Below are 23,220 nucleotides of genomic sequence, written 5' to 3'. Positions count from 1 at the left end.
ATGAATTTTGTGCACTGGGCCTCTAGTATTATAATAACTGTATATGGTGCCAGGGGGGCACTAGACTTATTTGGGGACTTTGTAAATTATATAAATATCTAACCAGTATACTATTCACCTGACACTAATATAAAATAATACTGAGTGTCAAAAAGAACATAGCTGCACAAATTCATTATGTTTAAAAAACTAGTGACACATATGCATTTCTGCCACATTATTACCACTGAATGTAGTGAGTATTTAGGTATGTTTGTTAGTTGTCTAATTTAGTGACAAAATCATTTTTGAACTTCTCCACTGAATTTTACTGTATGAACTTTTATTTAGCAAAAAATAACATTTCTCCAAGAACATAACTCTTATTTGACCTTCTCTATAAAAAGAAATGTATTCATTCGCATCCATTCAAGATATTAATATTTTTCTCTTTTGCCAGTTATTTCTTCTCTCTCAAACATTTTTTAAAAATCTATAATAGGCAGGAAGGACAATGACAAATGAAAGGATTTCTCAATTTCTGTCTCAGCTCTTTTCACCTATAATAGCTTTAGGGTTACCCAATTTCTGCTTGGAAATTTTCTTGGAATTTTTTGTTGTTATTATACTATTCTTTTATTCTTAGATTTATATAGTTTCTAAAAGTTGTATTCTCTGAGATTCTTTGTGACTCATTAATTACTTGCTTTGCTCCTAGCCAGGGTCAATTTTCTTTCTTAGATTTATTATCAGGGTTTCATCATCTGACTGTTTTCTTCCAGAGAGAAAGTAATACTACTCTTGCCCACCTACATGGAATGAGTCAGGTTCATATAAATGTGAACAAAATTGATATTTTTTAAAGTGGGGCAAAAGCTTTAAAAACATTGCAAGCTTCACCACATTTTTATTTTTAAAGTTTTTTAAAAAACATATTTTTTTTGCTAATAATTCTTTATTGTTGGAAGTATTACATATGTTCCCCTCTTCCCCCCATTGAATGCCTCCAGCCCACCCCCGTCAAGCTTCACCACATTATTTTTAAATTTGAATGTCTCAGTTCTTGGTACTGTGTCTCAGGTTCTGGTACCGCAAGATCTGTTGCCTGCCTGTATGAAGGATTCATTAGATAAGCATGGAAGTTTGAAAATATTTTAAATAGAGAAATAGCACACACAACTAACCATTAGGATTTTCCTTATTCACTATGAATATAAATTTGTTTGCTTTGTATGATTACATAAATATCACAGGTTTATTGTAATAAACTGCAAAATTGCAGTAAAACAAAAGAACAATGATGGAATGATTTACTCTGAGATTTCCATAGTTAACATTGATGATTATATTTTTATTGATCATTTTTAATGTGTGTGTATATGTGGCATATAAAGTATGTGTTTGATACCTGTGTTTTTATAGGAAATACTTACTTATATAAACATTTATTTTCTTTTCCCTAGTTTTCCTATTCCAACTATCATCTCTAGCAAAATATATTTAAAAATTATAACATTCCCATGACTACTTCTGAGCTCTTATTTTTATATGCAAAAATTTTAATAACAATAGTTGTTTTATCGTATTATATGACAATATTTGTTATATACATAGCCTAACATTCACTAGTATCTTTATACAGACATCATTATAAAACTACATTCCTAAAGAAAGGTGCTTATATATCTAAAAAAATTTTCTCTGTAGAGTCATTGCTTGGCTAACTATATATAAAATTTTATTTAATGTTCCATTACCAACCAAGTTTTAAAAATGGCGGTGACAACTCTGAAAACGAGTGATATGGTTTCCAATATATGATACAAGAGATACTATATTACACTAGAGTCTGTTACATTGATCCTTGTGAGAAGTTCTTATTGAGAATGAACATTTCACAATAAAATTACACAACTCCCAAAACAGTGATTTGCTATTTGTAGACACATATATAACTACAGAACTGAAGACAGAAAAGTATCTCAACATTATAAGTAACTTCCAATTTGGAAATAAATAAGTTGAGTTTAAAATAAATAGCTGTTTAAATTTTAATAAAAATCTCTAAGATATCAATTCCTGTAAATGGACTAATTTTTTTAAATGTAGGGAATTACTTACCTAGCAGTTTTCTCAGTGCCATTATGACATCCTTGTTCCTTAGACTGTATATCACGGGGTTAAATAAGGGAGTCACGATAGTGTAGAAAAGAGACAGCACTTTGTCAGTTCCTGCTGAGTCTTGGGCCATGGGTCTTAAATATGTGATGATACCCGATCCAAAGAATAGTGCCACCACTATAAGATGAGATGAGCACGTGGAGAAGGCTTTGCCCCGACTCGTGGCCGATGGCAATTTAAAAATTGTGGAGATGACTTTGCCATAGGAGAGTAGTATGAACAGAAATGGAACCATGACAAACAACACTGCCACTGTGTAGACCATCATTTCATTTGCAAAGGTGTTCCCGCAGGCCAACTTGAGTATTGGGGGGATGTCACAGAAAAAGTGGTTGATGAGGTTAGAACCACAGAAAGGCAGAGAGAAAATCTGGACGGTCTGCCCTATTTGGACTGGCACTCCACTGACCCAGGAGCCCGCCACCAGCTGGACGCAGACCTTGTGGCTCATCACCAGAGGGTAGTGCAGAGGGTTACAAATGGCCACGTAGCGGTCGTAGGCCATCACGGCCAGAAGGAAACACTCCGTGGCTCCCAGCATAAGAACCCAGCACATTTGTGTAGCACAAGCAACTACAGATATCGTTCTTCGTTGGGTCCAAAGATTCGTGAGCATTCTAGGGAGTGTAACTGACACATAGCAGATTTCCAAGAAGGAAAAATTGCCAAGGAAAAAATACATGGGGGTCTGGAGAGCAGGGTCCAGTTTGGTAATGAGGAATATGGTGCTGTTTCCCATCAAGATAATGATATAGATGATTAAGAATAGTCCAAATAGAAACCACTGGAGATGAGGAACATCAGCAAAGTCCAAGAGAACAAATTCCATCAACTTAGTTCCATTTTCTTCTGGTGTTTTTTCTTGGTGTGTCATCTGTGGGAAGAGGAAATTTACTGTGTGCTTTTATTTTTATCTTCGTGGCTCAGTGCCTGTTCTTTAAATTGTTGGTGGATGTTGAGATTGGTTTTCATGATCACTGCAATTATTGCTAATTTAAGAATATTACTATTGATATATTCCCCACACTCTCAGTGTAGATACTATAGGTTATCGCTGTAAAATTCCTTGAAATTTCCTTTAAGATCATTGTTTGTATTTTCTGAATAGAACCCCAAATGAACCAAACTATGTCCTGCCCAGCATAGAGACTGGCAAAATTGGGAGTTGTTGAAGATAGACCCACAGCTTTGCCATATAATCTAACTTTTAATGAAGTACAGTTCTTGACAATCCAGCTCTATGTCAAAAATTGTCTTCTGTATACATTTTCAACTGCTTGTGGCAGCCCTTCATTTCCCTTCCATCACTCGATTATCTTGAACATACATGTCTTTATTGTACAGTTCATATTATTAGGTAGTTTACAAAAGAAGAGAGAATATTTTATTGTACATGGTGGTATAAAACAAATTAGTTTTTAGTAGAATACCGAGTGGGGAAATTAAGAGAGTTCTATTCTAGAAAATTTGCCTGAGGACACAGATACAGATAGAAACAGTAAAGGGGGAAACTCTGGGGAGACAGAAATGGCCTGGAATGTGCATGTGTGTGGGCAGGGGGAGAAATATGTTGCCTGTGATATTTACCCGGTGTGCCCCTCCACTATTTTTGTTGTTCCTTAAAACATAACACTTTAGGTAACCATTTCTCACTTTTTTTAGGGATAAAGATAATTGAAACTGACTAATGATGGCTACTTTGATCATTTGCACAAAGGTTTTATGATTGCAAGTCAGGGCCTAATTTTATTTTATTTTATTTTAATTTTTGTGTGTGTGTTTAATTGGACTTCAGTTTGAATCCTAATTCCTAAATCTGGGTTAAATAAAGCAAGGGTTTAAAAAGGCTCGCTTCTTTATTTATGATAATTAAGTGAAATCATATTGGTAAAATTGCCTATCAATTTTAATTATGATTCTATAATTATGAAGATGATATTATGTTCTTAAATTTTTAGTCCCCAGTGTTATATAACATATTGCCTAGCAAAAAATATACTTAATAGAGTAATTGAGTAACTTGGTGATTACTTTTCCCATTCTTTTCTTTCATCAGGGCAGGGATAAAGGAAGTGAGCGACATCCCTCGGGTACAAAATTTAAGAGGCACTCACTCATTTTCAGGGCGGGCTGATTCTGTATGATACAATCCTGAAAGTGTGTTCCTCCTTAGATATTGCATCCCAAGCATCTCTTGACTCAAGATGGGTCCCAGCCCTGCCTTTCATTTCTCTGTCCTGGTGAACCATGTTCACCAAACATAGGGAAACTATAGTGTCATGGATAAACAATATATTCCTACCAAGATGGACAGGATTTTAATTATAGCTTCCCACCTGCTAGCTGTGTGGCCTTATGCAAGTTGCTTAATTTCCTTTGGCTAACTAACGTATAAACACTTAGGGTTGTTATATGAGTTAATGCATTTAAGATATCCAAAGTAATTTGAAACAGTCCTGGCATTTATGAAAGAATGGCTAAACGCTAGCTATTATTATTGTTATTTCATACTCATTTGAATTACATTTTGCTATTACATTTTCTAAGCTGCATGAAAAAAATACCCTCTAATTTACTTTTTCTTTGTAGCACATGTTTAAAGTGAGAAAAACTAAGATCTTAAAGCAATCAATCAGGGTGTTAAAACGTCTCCATTAATTCTCTGCCAATATTTTTGCTTATGTTATTATCTCTAATCTGTGGGCCTAATGCCAGGATTACTCTCACTACCCAGCCCATAGTCTTGCAACTTGGCTACTCCCTTGATGACTTTTCTTTTACCATCACTAATGATCTGGAGGCAAGGACTGTGACTATTTTCTACCTGGGAACAATATAGGTCTTAGAAAATGCCTGATTCCCGAACTAAGTAAAGCATCAAAAACTGTTTAAGTGAAATCATCATTCTTAAAAGGGAGAAAAGGACAAATATACAATGTAATAAAATTCCAATTTTTATGTATTGCATTTATGAATGGCAGCATTTAATAAAATAATTTAATCCTTATTTGAATAAAGTGATTTCTGGTACTAAAATATATATGTAGCTTCTAACTGCACAAACCCAATTTTGGTGATGAAATCATAAATCTATTACATGAAATATGTCAGATTTGTTTATGTTTTTCTGAAAGGGGAGCAAGGTTGAAAAAGAGGAGATCTACTTTTGTGCTTTAACAAAATTATCTATATTCCTCTAATTTCTTGTAAATATTTAAGTTATTAATCAAAGAAAATAAAATTCAGTGTTTAATAATTTTATTTTAAATGCCAGTATCCATTCTTTGAATAAATTCAAATAAGTAAGAAAATGTGTACAATATTATAATTTGTTAGCTATAAAGAACTAAGCAAGCTTCACATATATTTATATAGTTGATATAAAATTTCAAATTAAACTTTGAAATTAATAAAACACCATATAAAACTTAAAAACATTTCTATTATATTAGAAGTTCTTAATTTAATTTTTTCTTTAAGATAAATATTTTTAAGATTTCCTAATGGTTGTACTTTATTCATGGATTGTTTTACTTTAAATCTCCTATTACTATATCAAGTTGAATACATAAATATTATACTTATTTGTTACATGTTGGCTCAAAATGAAGTATTTTATAATATTACCTGTACCTAGAAAATATTCTTCAATACTACAGTTTACAGTATTTCAAAGTGATTTAACATCATTACTATTTCATTGTAAAATTTAATAAAATTAGAATATGTAAGAGTTGCTTTAAAACAGACACATTTTCTACTGTGTTAAATATTAATTTTAAATTAAGAAATATTAAATAAAGCTTAATATCTTATAAAGTAGTTCATATTTACCTCTCTTATTTGGGATGTTTCTGATTTTTCTCACTATACAGGTTTTAAATATTTAAATTAATGTAGGTGAAATACTTGTTTCATCAAAGATATTCCAGTCACCTTTAAAATATTCTGTTCTTTATAAATAAAAGGTGCTGTTTAAATAAAAGTAGTCATTTCTACCCCTGGGATTTCTTCCACCTAAGACATTTAAGTTTTCAATTATACTTTCAAATTTTACTTCTAATAAAATGAGAATCTGGCATAACTCCAGGTGAGATAATGGAAAAGATGCCAAGAAAACAGGCTTCAATTCTGGGAAAGACAAATTTTTTTAAACACTTATATTGTTTTAAGATCGTGGGTTGGAATCAATTTCTTATAACAAAAATAGGCTGTTGCTTCCTATTATTTAGTAAATAGTGACTTCTAAGGGTTTATGCTTATGAAAAGAAAACATTTACAAGATAAGGAGCTCCTATACAGTGATGGCAAACCTTTTGAGCTTGGCGTGTCAGCATTTTGAAAAACCCTAACTTAACTCTGATGCCGTGTCACATATAGAAATTTTTTGATATTTGCAACCATAGTAAAACAGAGATTTATATTTTTGATATTTATTTTATATATTTAAATGCCATTTAACAAAGAAAAATCAACCAAAAAAATGAATTTGCTGTCACCTCTGACACGCGTGCCATAGGTTTGCCATCACTGTCCTATAGTCATGTGATGCTGGAAAGTGACTAAGAAAGTTTATTACAAATTATCAGGAGCCCTTTGTCATCATGGAAAACAGAGGAAGGTGGTGAGAGGCCTCAGAGGAACCAGATGGGACACAGCACAGCAAAGGGGTGAGAGCAGCCAGGGCTGAGCTACTGCAGATGCACAGCCAAGAAGCAGCTCAGCTGAAATGGAGTTCTGAGCCTGATAATGAACACAGAGTAATATCATGCATGGATAGAAGGATCTGCTGATGCCACAGAGTATAAATTCCAGAAAATGGCTCAAAAGCGAGAATTTACTTGATGAAGAGAGCTTACCAAATTGGCAAATTATGGACATACAAAATACTACTGGGACAAGTTAGCCGCCTTAGTGGGAAAAAAATAAACCTTATATTTTCTTAATACCTTATATTGTAACAAGAAAAACTCCAAATAATACACAAGCTTAAAGGTTTTAGAGAGTGAAATGATAAAATTATTCTAAGAAAAAGAGGTTTTTATAATTTTGGAGTAAGGAAAATTTAACTATAACTCAAAATTTAGAATAAAGGACACAAAAGTTGAAAAAAACCTTCCTATGTAATAATAAATAATTCTGCATGATAAAAAGAAACAAACTCCCAAAAATAAAGTCAAATAGAATTCATATGATGGAAAAATAATTACAAATGCTATCTCAAATAAAGTGCTCTTGGCTTATTCTTAAATACTGAGGAACAGTCCAAACTATAAATAGAAAAATGAACTAAACAAATAAAGAAACATTTCACAGAAAAGATAGAAAAATAACCCCTTAAACATATAGACAGATACTCACTCAACGTTATTTGTAAAATTTTATATTTTAATCTGAACAATGATTTAGTTTTAAAAAATCTGAGATATTTCCTAAGCATCCTATCTAATAATAGAGAAACATGGTAATTAGCCGTACCTCCACTACCCTTCCCATTGGCTAATCAGGGCGATATGCAAATTAACTGCCAACCAAGATGGCGGCCGGCAGCCAGGCAGCTTGAACCTAACAGGAGGCTTGCTTGCTTCAGTGACGAAGGAAGCCAATGTTCCCCACCTGCTGCTGCCAGCCTCTGAGCTTGCAGTTTGAAACATTGTTATAAATATAGAAGCTAAACAAAACCCCAGAAACCTGCTTTCAGCCAGCTGGGATCTCAGAGCTGGAGTGGAAACAGTGTTTCGATTATAGAACCCAAACAAACCAGATACCTGCTTTCAGCAGCCGAGGCCTCAGAGCTGGAGCCAAGCCTCAGAGCTAAAGCTGGCCCAGAATAAAAAAAAAAAAGAAAAAAAGGACAGGTTGGGAGCTTCAGTCACCCGCCAGCTTGAAAATGGCCCTCAGCCCCTCACCCAGACTGGCCAGGCACCCCAGTGGGGACCCCCACCCTGAAGGGGTGTGACCAGCTGCAAACAGCCATCATCCTCTCATCCAGGCTGGCCAGGCACCCCAGTGGGGACCCCCACCCTGATCCAGGACACCCTTAAGGGCAAACCAGCCGGCCCCCACCTGTGCACCAGGCCTCTATCCTATATAGTAAAAGGGTAATATGCCTCCCATCACCGGGATCAGCAGAGCCGCGAGGCCTCCTGGCACCGGGATCAGCGTGACAGGGGGCAGCGACCAAACCCCCTGATTGCCCTGCGGCTCTGTGTGTGACAGGGGGCGGGGCCACAACCTCCCTATCCGCCCTAGTTTGTTAGTGACAGGGAAAGGCGCCCCAACCACCTGATCAGCCCTGGTGTGTGCCTGATAGGGGGAGCTCCCCAACCCCCTGATCCCCTGCGGCTCTGTGTGTGACAGGATGCAGCGCCCTAACCCCCTGATTGGCCCTGCTCTGTGTGTGACAGGGTGTGGTGCCCCAACCGCCCCCCCCACCACGGGCCCTGCTCTGTGTGTGATGGGGTAGAGCCATAACCTCCCCATCGGCCCTTCCCTGAGTGTGACAGTTGCGGCGCCCCAACCCCCTGATCCGCCCTGCTCTGTGTGTGACAGGGGGCGGTGCCCCAACTCCCCTATCGGCCCTACTCTGTGCGTGACAGGGGGAGCTCCCCAACCCCCTGATGGGCCCTGCTCTGTGTGTGACAGGGGGGAGCTCCCCAACCCCCTGATCAACCCTGCTCTGTGCGTGACAGGGGGCAGTGCACCAAACCCTGATCGGCCCTGCTCTCTGCGTGACAGGGGGTGGCGCCGCAACCTCCCCATCGACCCTGCCTTGAGTGTGACAGAGGGCGATGCCCCAACCCCCCAATCGGCTCTACCCTGAGCGTGACTAGGGGTGGCATCGCAACCTCCCGATCCACCCTGCTCTGTGCATGACAGGGGGCAGCGCCCCAACTCCCCAATCGGCCCTGCTCTGAGCCCGACCAGGGGCTGCACCTAGGGATTGGGCGTGCCCTCTGCCACCCTGGAGCAGGCCTAGACCAGCAGGTCGTTATCTCCCAAGGGGTCCCAGACTGCGAGAGGGCACAGGCCGGGCTGAGGGACCCCCTGCCCCCGAGTGCACAAATTTTTGTGCACCGGGCCTCTAGTTATATATAAAAAATGAAGCAGGCACCATTGACCAATTGTGTTTATTTTTTTATTTAATCACTAAAACACACATGCATATGAAGTTATGCAGTAATATAATATTGCAACAAGTTTGTATTTGAAAAAGATTATAAACCAACTAAGTAAAAATAATCATATGGGTTATCTCTTACTGACTTAAATGACCTTAATTTTGATATTGTCATGTATTCATTTTTTCTTCTAGAGCTCTATGATGCCTCTAAAATATGAGTTTTTATAATTTATGCAAACTTTTCTTGTGCTTTCAACAGGAAGACTGGCTTGCTATGACTCACTGAATTGTAAGCAAATATGGACGTTATCTCTTTGTTTTAAATGTTGGAAAATATATATGGCTTGGTTTTCAGTAAGTTCTTACATAAGCTTGATTCATTTATCCAAAACAAATCAGTACTATTGCCACTCTGGAATATATTTTTGTTGCTAATTATTTTTTGAGGTAAAAGGCAACTCATTTTTCTGAATTAGTTTCAGGAAAAATAGAAGTGTGGCATAAAAATAATAAAGAGTATTGGATTATGGTTCATTATAAATATAGGTTACATAACATTTAGAAAAGTGACTAAAATATATGTAATGGGCAATTCTAAATATTGTCTTTTAACCTTAACTAAAAGGAAATATACAGTAAGATTATGGCTTGTTTTTCTCAATAATATACTTGACCTATGTTGTATGTAATTGTGTTTTATTAACTTTTATCACTTTCTGGTTCTCCCCTGTATGAAGCTGTCAAAATAGTTTTTCATACTAATTTGAGAAGGATTTAACATTATAAATGATGAAAAGATGAAAATTCTCAGATGTGTTCCTGGCACACATATGTATGTATTTCTGCTGGTACATGCCTGGGAGTAAGATTCTCAGGGGAATGTTACTCAGCCATCAGAAAAAGATGAAATAGTGGCATTTGCAACAACATGGATGGGTCTTGAGAATACCATGCTTAGTGAAATAAGTCAGACAGAAAAAAGTTATGAACCTTATGATATCACTCATACATGCGAGGTAAAACTGAAAACAGCAAATGAACAAACAAGACAAACACACAAAACCTCATAGACACAGACAACAGTATGGTGGCCACCAGAGGGAAGGAGGTGGGGAGTTCGAAGTAAAGGGTAAAGGAGGTCAAATAAATGGTGACAGAAGATTGTGCACTTGAAACCTATATAATCTTATTAACAAATATCACCCCAATATATTTCATTAAAAGACAGAGTAAAGTAAAATAAAATTGAAAATAGTTTCTCCAGATGAAAGCAGCTTGTCTGCTAGAGTGCTGTCCCAATCCACCTGCCTGCAGCCATGAGAGTTCCCATTGCTCCATATCCTTTACAGCTGCAGTATGGTTAGTCTTGGTTTATTCACTTACAACTTTTTCTTTTTCTGAGGAGTGTGTCATAGATCTCATTTGGTTTTAAGTTGACTTTTACTGTTTACTAATGAGTTATTTTTATTTTCCTGGTCATTTGGATTATCCTTAATCTTGTGTAAAATCCCTAAACATGTTTCATTTCAATGTTCCTCCTGAGTTTTCTGTGTTTTCAACTTGGAGTACTTCTTCATAGGTGGTGTCGTGGGCTTTCTGCATTGAAAAGTTCACTCTGAATGGCTTCTTTGGATGAGGGGTTACTTCATCATCAATTCTGTTCAACGTATCACTGTTTTTCACCATGGCTACTACTCTTATTGAAATGATTTTCCTCACAGCCAAGGCCATGAAAGTCATATACATAACCCTTGAAAAAAGTCATGTTGAATTTCATATTTAGGTTTATAAATTATCATGATTTTTTCCCTAAATTATGTGAAGTAAAGGTCATGTTCTTTTTTTTTTACACATTATGCTCATTTCAATTAATGTAGTTTATTAAAATACCATCTTTTCTACACCGAAAACTTTTACATATTCAAGTGTCCTACAGTCATTCAACAAATATTCTCTAAAGGCTTTCCATACACTGTACTCTTTACTAGATGATATCTTTTTTAAAGTAATTGATAACAATAAATGGAGAGAAGAACTAAACTGTACTCTACAGTTTTTAGAGAAACATATTGGGACATGAATTACTAGATAAAATATACTATATATTTTCTGTAAACAGTCTCAAATCAGCAGTGAATTTGTGCTGACGGAGACTAGTCCACTAAATATACAATTTTCTAAGATATTAGTTTTTTTATTAGAAATACAATCACTTGGGATATAACTCTAATATCCAAAAGTCCAGCCACAAATGGCAAGTTCAAGAATGAGTAAGCACAATCAAGTCATATTAGGGCAGAAAAGTACAAGATAATTTCTGATTAGACAAAAGCCAAAAGAGAGTGTGGGGGGGGACAGATAATGCATTCAAATCAGTGGTTCATGTGTGTTTAATACTAAAAATTAAGAGAGACATTTTCTCAGCACCATCATGACATCCTTATTCCTCAGAATGTATATCATGGGGTTAAACATCAGGGTAAAAATATGTAGAAAAGAGAGATAAATTTGTCTGTTCTGGAAAAGTGTTTGGATTTGGGTTATAAATATGTAATGATTTCAGATGCACAGAATAGAGCCACATATGTTGTGAAATGAGCAAGAGGAGAAAGCGTTTGTGACTTCATGATGGTAGAGATGATTTTACTGTAGGAACCAAGTGTCAACAAAAAGGGGATCATCATCAACAGCACAGCAACTGTCAAGACCAGCATCTCATTCAGAAAAGTGTCCCCACGGGCCAGCTTGAGCATTGGAAGGATGTCACAGAAGAAGTGATTAGTTTGGTTAAAGCCACTAAATGGCAGAGAGAAAAGATAGCATGTTTGCCCTAATGTGACTGGAATTCCACTCATCCAACAGCCAGTCATCAGCAGCCAGATACAGGGCTCATGGTACATAACCATGAGCAGAATGTGACAAATGGCCACATGGCGGTCACAGACCATTAGGAGAAAGCATTCTGTGTTTCTAAGCATAAAGATAAAACATACTTTTGTGACATGGGCAGAGAAAAAAAGGATACTTTTCTGAGTCCAAAGATTTATGAATATTCTGGAAAGAGTAACAGAGACATAACAGATTTCCAGGAAGAAAATATCACTCAGGAAAAAATACATGGGAATTTGGAAAGACTGGTCAACTCTGGTTATGAGAATACTAGTGCTTTTTCCCAAGAGTAGTATCACATAAGCAAGAAAAATGTCATAAAAAGAAACATTCAGTGATTGGGAATACAATAAAATCCTCAAAGAACAAACTCCATCATTGAAGTGAAATTTGCTTTTGGTTGGTATTTTGTGGTGTTCCATCTGTAAAAATAGTGAAATTAATCATTCATCTTTTTGAGTTTTTTATTGACTAGAGAAATTGAAGAATATATATATATATATTTCCAATTCCAGTATTTTATATCATAATATTAAAGAGAAAAACTGAATCCAATGGTGAACATATGCTAAATCTAAACATAGCAATACAATAAAATATAGAGTAGGTTTGCATTTTAATGGAATTGAAGGGTTCTAGAAGCACGCGTTTCTATTTTTGTTTGTGGATAGGGCTCAGTCTTTTTATTCACTTTTTATTCCACATATTACAATCTACAGCAGAAACATTTATATCTGCTATAATTCCCAATGGAGTGCTCACCATAAAATTTTGAATTTTACTTTTTGGTAATACAACTCTTACATATAACTTTTTGTAAGTACAGTGTGTGTCATTCCTTAACTCTAATACTGCTATAGCTCTTCCTAACTGCATGAACTTTGCTCTGACATTTTATTCCTGTTTCATTTATCCGTCAAAATCAAATAAATAACATTACCGCTAGGCATTATATTTCAAGATCTTTCACTCACCCAATACCATCATGCAATAGTCAATAAATATATTTTGAACTAAAAGTGGTTAATTAATAATGAACTTATGAAATACATTGCATATATAATATTATTTCAGGAATGTTGTCTAGTCCATATAAACTGATATGATTAGCTGTTCTCATTTTAATAATATATCTGAGATAAAAAATAAAAAAAACAAATTAAGTAGTATAAATTATTATAAAATATAATTATTAGACAGTTACTCCCCAAAAGTCAAATATTGAAGTATTGTCTTAAAGTTTTTAGTTCTCTTTTTAAGATATAAAGAGCTATGAAAATTAATTTAGACAGAGCTACTTCAACATAGAGTCAGTGTTGCCGTCCCAGAGCAATTGCCTAACATGACTTATAGTCCTCAAACCTTTGGAATGTTTGACTGGGCAAAATAGCCTTTGAACTGGACCAAAGTAACACTGTATTCCAATTATTTTCAGAGCTAACAGGGAAGCAGACATCCTTACTACAGACTGAAAATTAGACAATCTTAGAAGTAGCACTACCATGAATAGCTAATGATATACATTCTGAGGAATAAGGATTTCCTGATGGCCTTGAGAAAATGGCTCCCTTAATTTGTATTAAACATGCATTAGCCTCTGATTTGAATGCATTATCTGTCCCCCCTTCCTATTTCAGCTTTGGTCTAATCAGAAGTTATCTCACACATGGTAGTACTAATTCTAAGATTGTCTTTAATTTGTTATATACCAATTATACCTCAATTAGAAAAATAAAAAGTTTTCTTTGTATGTTTTACATTCTATAATTTCTTTGTAACAAGTCCAGACTCTGAATTTCTATAGGTGCAGTTTGGTTGCACCTATAGAAATTTCTTCCTTGGCTCATTAGCATCAAAAGATATTCCTTCTATTCGTGTATTTATTTCCCTTCCATTTTACATAAATAACCCTTGCCTCTATCTCACAACTCCAAACACTATTTGGGTTTCTGTCTTAATCAGTGCTACCCAAGTAGCTATTTTCCTTAATCTCAAATAAATTTTGTTACCTCTCACTTTGGCTCTTTATTTTTAAGGTTAACAGAAACCCATCTTCCCCCCCAAATAATAAGGTGGGTTGGAAAGAAAACAAAAAGTGTGTTTTAAAGCACATAAAAATACAAAGAGTAAAAAAAAGATGAAAAAAATGAGAAATCTCATGTTTGTATACTATTTTACACCTACTATTCTTAAGAAAAAATTACTTCTAAAAATATGTTTTAGTGAAAAAAATCATAGAATTAATCTTTAATGTAGCATATATATTTTTTCTATAGTAAGTCATAGAAACAGATATAAATAAAGATAAACCAATATCTTTTCTTATTAAAAGGGATTTGGTCCAAATTAGTTTCAGTTATTTACCTGATTACTTATTAACACAAACATGCTGTACTTATGTAGGATTCTATGATCTCCAAAGTGTTTTATTATCAGATCCATTTCAATTTCCTGTATCATAATGAAGGTGAGAAATCCAAATTTTCAGCTTTGATTGGAGTGCAGATTTGGAGCTTACATCCATCATCTTTACATGGTGAGTATGATGAATCTTGATTCTCAGAGTTCTACAGTGTTCTAAATAAATGAAAAAATCAATACAAAAGTCAGAGTGAAATAAAGTAATTCATCTTTATTTCATATTTAGTTATAGCTGCTTTTTTATTTGTTATGTAGTTTTTATTTACTGAATAAAAAGTTATTTCTTTTGAGTTACATATTACATTATTTTTGTAATGGATCCAAACAATAAATAAAAACATAATAATAAATATCAGAAATTATTGGAAATCCTGCCACTATGAAGAAGCCAATATTTTCTTTTTCTTTTTATAATATATTTGTATTGATTTCAGAGAGGCAGGGAGAGGGAGAGAGAGATAGAAACATCAATAATGAGAATCATTGGTCAGATGCCTCCTGCACACCCCCTACTGAGGATTGAACCCACAACCCAGGCATGTGCCTTTGACTGGAATCGAACATGGAATCCTTCAGTCCACAAGCCGATGCTCTATCCACTGAGCCAAATGGATGAAGGTGGGCAAAGATAGAAACTTGGAGTTATAAGATCAATAAATCAGAGGATGTGACCTAGGTGACTATAGGTGATAATACTGTATTGCATATTTGAAAGTTGCTAGGTGAGTAGGTCTTAAAAGTCCTCATCATAAGAAAATAATGTTTCATAACTATATATGGCAATGGATGTTAAGTAGATTTATTGCAGTGATCACTTCACAATATACTAGTAGATGAACATCAACTCATTATCTTGTACACCAGAAACCAATATAATGTTATATATCAATTATACCTCAGTTAAAAAAATAAAGTTTTTTTTGTTTTACATGTTATAATTTCTTTGTAACAAGTCCTAAATATAAATAAAAATATAATAATTAAATCAGAAATTGTTTGAAATTCTACACTGTGAGGAAGGCAATATTCTCTTCTCGTCCTCATCCTGCCAGATATTGCCAATGTGAATACATGCCCACTACTGACAAGCTCATGCAAAATCCTACATCTATCCTTCTTTGCTTTCTAAACATAGAGCTATGACCTACACACATGTGCATTCTTTCTCACATGTCAGCAAAGCGTGGGATGTCCTCAGAGAAGTGGATCTGATCCATTGTCTTGAGACGCTCTGCAGTGTTGCTGGTGCAGATGTTTTCCAGTGTGTTAGTGGGTTCCAGCTGAGAGGGCCTTCCCTTTGCTTCCAGCTTGCTTTTGCACAACAAAAAACCTTTAATAAGCATTCTTGAACAAACACATGTAATGCTCATTCTTGGGCAAATATTATTTCTACCACTTGATTTTACTTCTATGAAATATTTTTTAATTAAAAGAATTACTATTTTGATTTTACTTTCAAAAGAAAAAAAACCCCACCAAATTATTGCTTCCAAACGATACAGAAATCATTCCAGATGATTCAAATAAAATTATTTTAATGAAGACTATTTATGTGGTGTATTACTTTCTTTGATCTACTGTAACAAATTACTACAGATTGAGTGGCTTAACACAACAAAATTAGGTCTCTCACAGTTCTAGAATTCAGAGTCCCAAATCACAGTGTTGGCAGGTTCTCACTCCCTCCGAAGGCTTTAAGGAAGAATCATTCTTGTTTCTTCCAGCGTTTGTTGGCTCCTGATCTTCTTGGCTGCATGGTTCTTGGGTGCATCCCTCCAATCTCTGCCTCAATCTTCACATGGTTTTCTCCGTGTCTCTATCTGTTTTCTAAACCTCTATGCCTTTCTGTCTCATAAGGACACTGGTCATGGGATTTAGTGTCCACCTTAAGTCAGGATGATCTTATTTCCTTAATTTGATGCAACTTCAAAGGCCTTTTATTTTTCCAAATAAGGCCACATTTTCAAGTTCTAGGTAAATATGGTCCTATATTCAACCCAATACACATTGATATGGATAGTTTAAAGTAAAAATTTCAGATACTTCTAATACTAAGTAGATATTACTGAAGCAAAACTCGAAGTGGTAAGGGGAGGGATGATATTATCAGAATCAGTTAATGCTGGAATAATAGAGGTGAAATCCTCAGGATGTAGTCTTAAAGCACCATGGACAGTAACAGGAGATAGAAACAAGGAAAATACACAAACAAACAAACAAGCAGAAAACACACACACACTAGGATTCCCCTGCTTCCACCATCTCAGCTGCTGCTGGTTTTCCCTTGTTGGCCAAATATAATCACAATGCAGTAGAGGTCAGTAAATATATCTGAAGAAATGGGGAGGTTAAAGAAAATATATCACGGAACATGACTCTAATCTCTGGTTATGTAACACTTGATATACAAGTATCATTGTATTGCTCAGTCATCTCTTTCCTCACTATTCATAGTGACAGGATGAATCTTCAAATTAGATTGTTACAATTGATATAATTTGTGCTCTGATTATACAGAAGCCCTTTACTTAACTAGATGAAACTAAGGCCCCTTAACGTAATGTGAGGTTGCTATGATGATATCAATGATCATTACTTAAAAATGGGTGGAGGAGCAAAAGGGGAGAAATGGAGGGACATCTGTAATACTCTCAACAATAAAAACAAATTTTTAAGAAAGTGCAGAAATATCTGAAAACAATAATATAGGAATGAAACTAGATTTTTTCCTGTTGTATCTATGTGATAAATATATAAGCAAACCTGTTAGCAAGTTCAAGTCTTTGAGTCATCGTAAGAACTTAGTTGCTAGATTTTTCAGTGCCATCGTGATGTCTTTGTTCCTCAGAGTATATATAATGGGGTTCAATGTTGGGATCAAAATGGTGTAAAAAAGGGAGATCAGTTTCCCAGTTCCTTCAGATTGATGTGGTTTGGGCTGTAAATAAGCGATAGTACCCGTTCCATAGAATAAGAATACAACAATCAGGTGAGATGAACAGGTGGAGAAGGCTTTAGCCCTCCCTCTGGCTGAAGACAATTTCAGAATGCTGGAAATAATTTTGGCATACGAGACAACAATCAACAGAAATGGAACCATGATAAATATCACTGCAACTACATAGACTGCTATCTCATTCACAAATGTGTCCCCACAAGCTATCCTGAGTAATGGCGGGATGTCACAGAAGAAATGATTAATTGTGTTAGACCCACAAAAGGGCAGAGAAAAAACCTGGCATGTTTGGCCAACCATGACTGGAACTCCACTGACCCAGGAGGCAGTGACCAGCTGGACACAGACCTTGTGGTTCATGACCAGAGGGTAGTGCAGAGGGTTACAAATGGCCACGTAGCGGTCATAGGCCATCACGGTCAGGAGGAGACACTCTGAGCCTCCGAGAATATAAACAAAACACATCTGTGTAGCACAAGCAAGTAAAGAAATGTTTCCTTTCTGGGTCACAAGGTCCATGAGCATTCTTGGGATAGTGACTGTTACGTAACAGATTTCTAGAAAGGAAAAATTGCTGAGGAAAAAATACATGGGGGTCTGGAGAGCAGGCTCAATTTTTGTTACCAGTATTATGATGCTATTGCATATGAGGATAGTCAGATAGATGACTAAAAATATCCCAAAAAGAATCCATTGGATATTGGGAATGTCAGAAAACCCCAAAAGAACAAATTCCATCATTGCAGTGAAATTTTTGTTTCCTGTGTTTAATCTGTTCTCCATCTGCAAATATGGTAAATTCAAGATGGTTAATTCATTGATGTTCTTGAACCACATTTCCCTGGTTTTTTAATTGGGTTAAATGCATGAAAGTATTTCTATAAACTCTAAAATTATTTCCATCATTACCTTGCTCTATTTCTAGGAAATGGTATTTGAAACTTCAGAAATGAACTGATATCCAGTTAAAATAAATCCAAGAAATAAAATCCTAATGTATTTTATACTAAGAGAAAAGATATCAAAAGGAAATGAGAAGTGTGCATTGTTATTTAGAGCTTATTGTGCAATAATAATATCTAATCATTGCACCACTTTTAAGAGTGGAATTATGGTGCAGGCTTTTACATATCTATATCTATATCTATATCTATATCTAAATATATTATTGTCTACAGTTTTACATATGTCTCCTTTTTCCCCAATTGACACCCAACCCCCGCAGTGATGCAGGCTTTTTCTATTGTTTTTGTTTTGGTTCATCATTTTTATTCTGTATTGATTGACCTATTCCATCTTCTTTCAATGTAAAACTTTTCTCTTACAGTTTTTCTTTATTCTTATTCAAAGTGAGCTTTAAGTCTTCCCAATTATATAATCAATGAGAATCAACTTTCTTAAAACAAACCTTTTTAAGTTTGGGAATAATATATTTAATATTAATGTTCTACTTTATGTACCACACCTATCACTTAGGCTAAGTACAAAAAGCAATTCTATCATCCTGTTTAATAACTTTCCCTATTAACATCTCATATACAGTGTATGTAATTTATGATAAATATAAATCAATAAACCTTTAACTCAGTCAAGAAATATGGCTCATTCACCCAAAATTGTAACCAAATGCAATTTCCTTTTTCTCTTTTCCTTCATAATTTTTTCTAATAAAATATAACTTTTATGAAACCCAATTATATGTTCTGGACGTGCAAATAGCTGGAATAATGAATGAAACTAAAGACACATACACACACAAACCCCCACACACAATCTTGCTTTAGTTTATGTTAAAGTCCTTCAGTATCAGACAGTCAACACAGTCTGACAATTTCTATTACACTTTATTAATATTTTATTTGTAACTTTCCAAAAAAATATCATGTTTTCCTATCTCATCAAATCTACTACACCTATTGCCACCTTCTAGCCCCATCAGCTGTTTTTGCCTTAATACTTTGAGAAACAAAACTGATAAGATTATTTCTATTTAACATATTTCTAATTTTACTTTATAATTAAGGAAGTAAAGAACTGAATGATTTATCCTAAGTAATTATTCCTTTTTAGATAAAGATCCTAGAATTTAAGTGCTTTCCTGTTTTATTCTTTGTATGTTGATCCTCAAGTTTATAACTATCTTTAAATTAAATAAGCTTGAAACACATTTACCACTTACCTTTATGGATTTGAATGAACTTGACTTTGTGAGTGTAGGTGCTTTCTAATCTGTAAACTTTTTAAGTTCCTTGGTGCCTTGGTGTCAGTCACGGTAACTCTACAATTCTTGCTAGCTTCATGCTGACTGTTCTTAAGTAGGAAGTAGCCATGCTCACCCTGGGGGACAACTTTCTCCCGTGTACCAATTTAATTTCTAGGTGACTGCTTCTGTTTGGCAATCATCTGGGTTTATCACTTGACACTGCTTTCTCTGTAGATGACCTGTCTTCTTCAACCCCTTCTTGGCATAAGATCCCCAGTATGGGGTAATCCCTGGGTGAAGAAACACCACTTAATCAGCTAGTTTTACTTTCAAGATAAAGTTAAAAATCCTTCTATGTATTGTATTTCAGATCCTTCATAATTGGTGTGGATTGCTTTTCTTTATTTATTCCTATAATTCGTACATATCTAGAGCATCCACAGTTTTAGAAAAATGTGCACATGTTTTATCACATGGACACGGCACACTTCCTCTCTTCCATGCATTGGGCGGTTAGATCCCTTGTCATGAGTGAAAGTCTCTGTCCCTAGATTAACTGTTGTGGAAAGTAGAGCTTCTCGTGTGTGCTGATAAAATTCTGGATGATTTTATTCATGTTATGAACAAAGAAAATATATTGAAATGATTCAGAGACACAGACAACAGCATGGTGTTACCAGAAGGAAGGAGGGTGGGGATTAGTAAAGGATAAAGGAAAGTCAAATATATGGTGACAGAAGATTTGGCTTAGGGTGGTGGGCATATAGTGCAATATACGGATGATGAATCTCTTAGAATTGTACTCTTGACACCTACATAATCATTAACCAATGTTACCCCAAAAATTTTAATTAAAAATAAATAAATAAAGTTCAAAAATGCAATATCTGGGAAGCACCATAAAGTGAAGAGTAATTAAAAAATTGTAAGCCACTCAAAAATAAGCATTGTCCTGGCTGGTGGTGCTTAGTTATAAGAATAATAATGCCTTTTCCTATGAGTTGTATCACATAAGCAAGAAAAAGTCATAAAAAGAAACATTCCATGATTGGGAATACAATAAAATTCCCAAAATTCAAACTCCATTATTGAAGTGAAATTTGCTTCTGGTTGGTATTTTGTGGTGTTCCATCTGTAAAAATAGTGAAATAAATCATTTATCTTTTTGACTTTTTTATTGACTAGAGAAATATATATATTTCAAATTCCAGCGTTTTATATCATAATATTAAAGAGAAAAACTGAATCCAATGGTGAACATACGCTAAATCTAAACATAGCAATACAATAAAATATACAATAGGTTTGCATTTTAATGGAATTGAAAGGTTCTAGAAGCATGCATTTCTATTTTTGTTTATGGAAAGAGCCCAGGTTTTTACTCACTTTTTATTCCACATATGACAATCTACAGCAGAAACATTTATACCTACTATAATTCCCAATGGAGTGCTCACCATTAAAGTTTGAATTTTACTTTTTGGTAATACAACTCTTACATATAACTTTTTGTAAGTACAGTGTGTGTCATTCCTTAACTCTAATACTTCTATAGCTCTTCCTAACTGCATGCACTTTGCTCTGACATTTTATTCCGGTTTCATTTATCTATCAAAATCAAATAAATAAACATTATCACTAGGTATTATATTTCACGATCTTTCATTTACCCAATACCATCATGCAATCATTAATAAATATATTTTGAATTAAAAGTGGTTAATTAATAATGAACTTATGAAATAAATTGCATAGATAATATTATTTCATGAATGTTGTCTAATCCATAAAACCTAATATGATTAGTTGTTCTCATTTTAATAATATATCTGAGATGAAAAATAAAAAAATTAAAATTAAGTAGTATAAATTATAATAAAATACTAGAAGCCAGGTGCATGAAATTTGTGCATGGGGGGTGGGGCTGTGTCCCTCAGCCCAGCCTGCACCCTCTCCAATCTGGGACCCCTCGAAGGATGTCCACCTGCCCATTTTGGCCCGATCCCATCAGGCAATCGGACATCCCTTTCATAATCCGGGACTACTGGCTCCCAAACGCTCGCCTGCCTGTCTGCCTGATAGCCCCTACAACTTCTGCTTGTCATCGTGATAACACCCTAACCACTACCATGCCAGCCTGATCTAAACCTAACTGCTCCCCTGAAAGCCCAATTGCCCCCAACTCGCCTACCCTGCAGGCCTGGTCACCCCCAACTGCCCTCTATGCAGTCCTGATTCCCCCCAACTGTCCTCCCCTGCAGGCCTGGATCCCCCAACAGCCCTCCACTGCAGGGCTTGTTCCCCCAAGCTCCTCTCCTGTGCTAGCCTGATTGCCCACTACTGCCCTCCCCTGCAAGTCATCTTGTGTCCACATGGGGGAAGCAATCTTGTGTGTTGGAGAGATGGACAATTTGCATATTACCTCTTTATTATATAGGATAATGATTAGAAAGTTGCTCCCTGAAAGTCAAATGCTAAAGTATTGTCTTAAAGTTTTTAGTTCTCTTTTTAAGATATAAAGAGCTGTGAAAATTAATTTAGATAGAGCTACTTCAAAATTCAGTCAGTGTTGCCATCCCAGAGCAATTGCCTAACATGACTTATAGTCCTCAAACCTTTGGAATGTTTGACTGGGCAAAATAGCCTTTACACTGGACCAAAGTAACACTGTATTCCAATTATTTTCAGAGCTAACAGGGAAGCAGACATCCTCACTACAGACTGAAAATTAGACAATCTTAGAAGTAGCACTACCATGAATAGCTAATGATATACATTTTGAGGAATAAGGATGTCATGGTGGCCTTGAGAAAATGGCTCCCTTAATTTGTATTAAACATGCATTAGCCTCTGATTTTAATGCATTATCTGTCCCCCCTTCCTATTTCAGCTTTGGTCTAATCAGAAGTTATCTCACACATGGTAATACTAATTCTAAGATTGTCTTTAATGTGTTATATACCAATTATACCTCAATTAGAAAAATAAAATTTTTCTTTGTGTGTTTTACATACTATAATTTCTTTGTAACAAGTCCAGACTCTGAATTTCTATAGGTGCAGTTTGGTTGCACCTATAGAAATTTCTTCCTTGGCTCATTAGCATCAACAGATATTCCTTCTATTCGTATATTTATTTCCCTTCCATTTTACCTAAATAACCCTTGCCTCTATCTCACAGCCCCAAACACTATTTGAGTTTCTGTCTTAATCAGTGCTACCCAAGTAGCTATTTCCTTTAATCTCAAATAAATGCTGTTACCTCTCACTTTGGCTCTTTATTTTTAAGGTTAAGAGAAACCCATCTCCCCCAAAAAGAATAAGGTGGTTTGGAAAGTGAAGGTTAGAAAGAAAACAAAGAGTATATTTTAAAGCAAATAAAAGTACAAAGAGTAAAAAAAGAGATGAAAAAGAAATGAGCAATCCCATGTTTGTATACGATTGTACGCCAACCATTCTTAAGAAAAAA

General features: G+C 35.3%; 3 protein-coding genes across 3 annotated transcripts; all 3 read right to left on the bottom strand.

Moving 5' to 3' along the window:
- Window positions 1–2,092: 2,092 nt before the first annotated feature.
- LOC102432318 (olfactory receptor 10AG1) lies at window positions 2,093–3,037 on the bottom strand. Its single transcript, XM_006092068.1, has one exon. The coding sequence runs from the start codon at window positions 3,032–3,034 to the stop codon at window positions 2,093–2,095; it is 942 nt and encodes a 313-aa protein (XP_006092130.1). The 5' UTR covers window positions 3,035–3,037.
- Window positions 3,038–11,823: 8,786 nt separating this feature from the next.
- LOC111826694 (olfactory receptor 10AG1-like) lies at window positions 11,824–12,402 on the bottom strand. Its single transcript, XM_023756527.1, has one exon. It carries the CDS (start codon window positions 12,400–12,402, stop codon window positions 11,824–11,826), a length of 579 nt encoding a protein of 192 aa, XP_023612295.1.
- A 4,979-nt stretch (window positions 12,403–17,381) lies between these two features.
- LOC102431688 (olfactory receptor 10AG1) lies at window positions 17,382–18,350 on the bottom strand. Its single transcript, XM_006092067.1, has one exon. It carries the CDS (start codon window positions 18,330–18,332, stop codon window positions 17,382–17,384), a length of 951 nt encoding a protein of 316 aa, XP_006092129.1. The 5' UTR covers window positions 18,333–18,350.
- Between the last annotated feature and the right edge of the window lie 4,870 nt (window positions 18,351–23,220).

Source organism: Myotis lucifugus, unplaced genomic scaffold (assembly GCF_000147115.1).
Source record: "Myotis lucifugus unplaced genomic scaffold, Myoluc2.0 scaffold_97, whole genome shotgun sequence".
NCBI classification, from domain to species: domain Eukaryota; kingdom Metazoa; phylum Chordata; class Mammalia; order Chiroptera; family Vespertilionidae; genus Myotis; species Myotis lucifugus.
The sequence above is the reverse complement of the archived record's forward strand: the minus strand, read 5'-3'. Positions and strand labels throughout refer to the sequence as shown.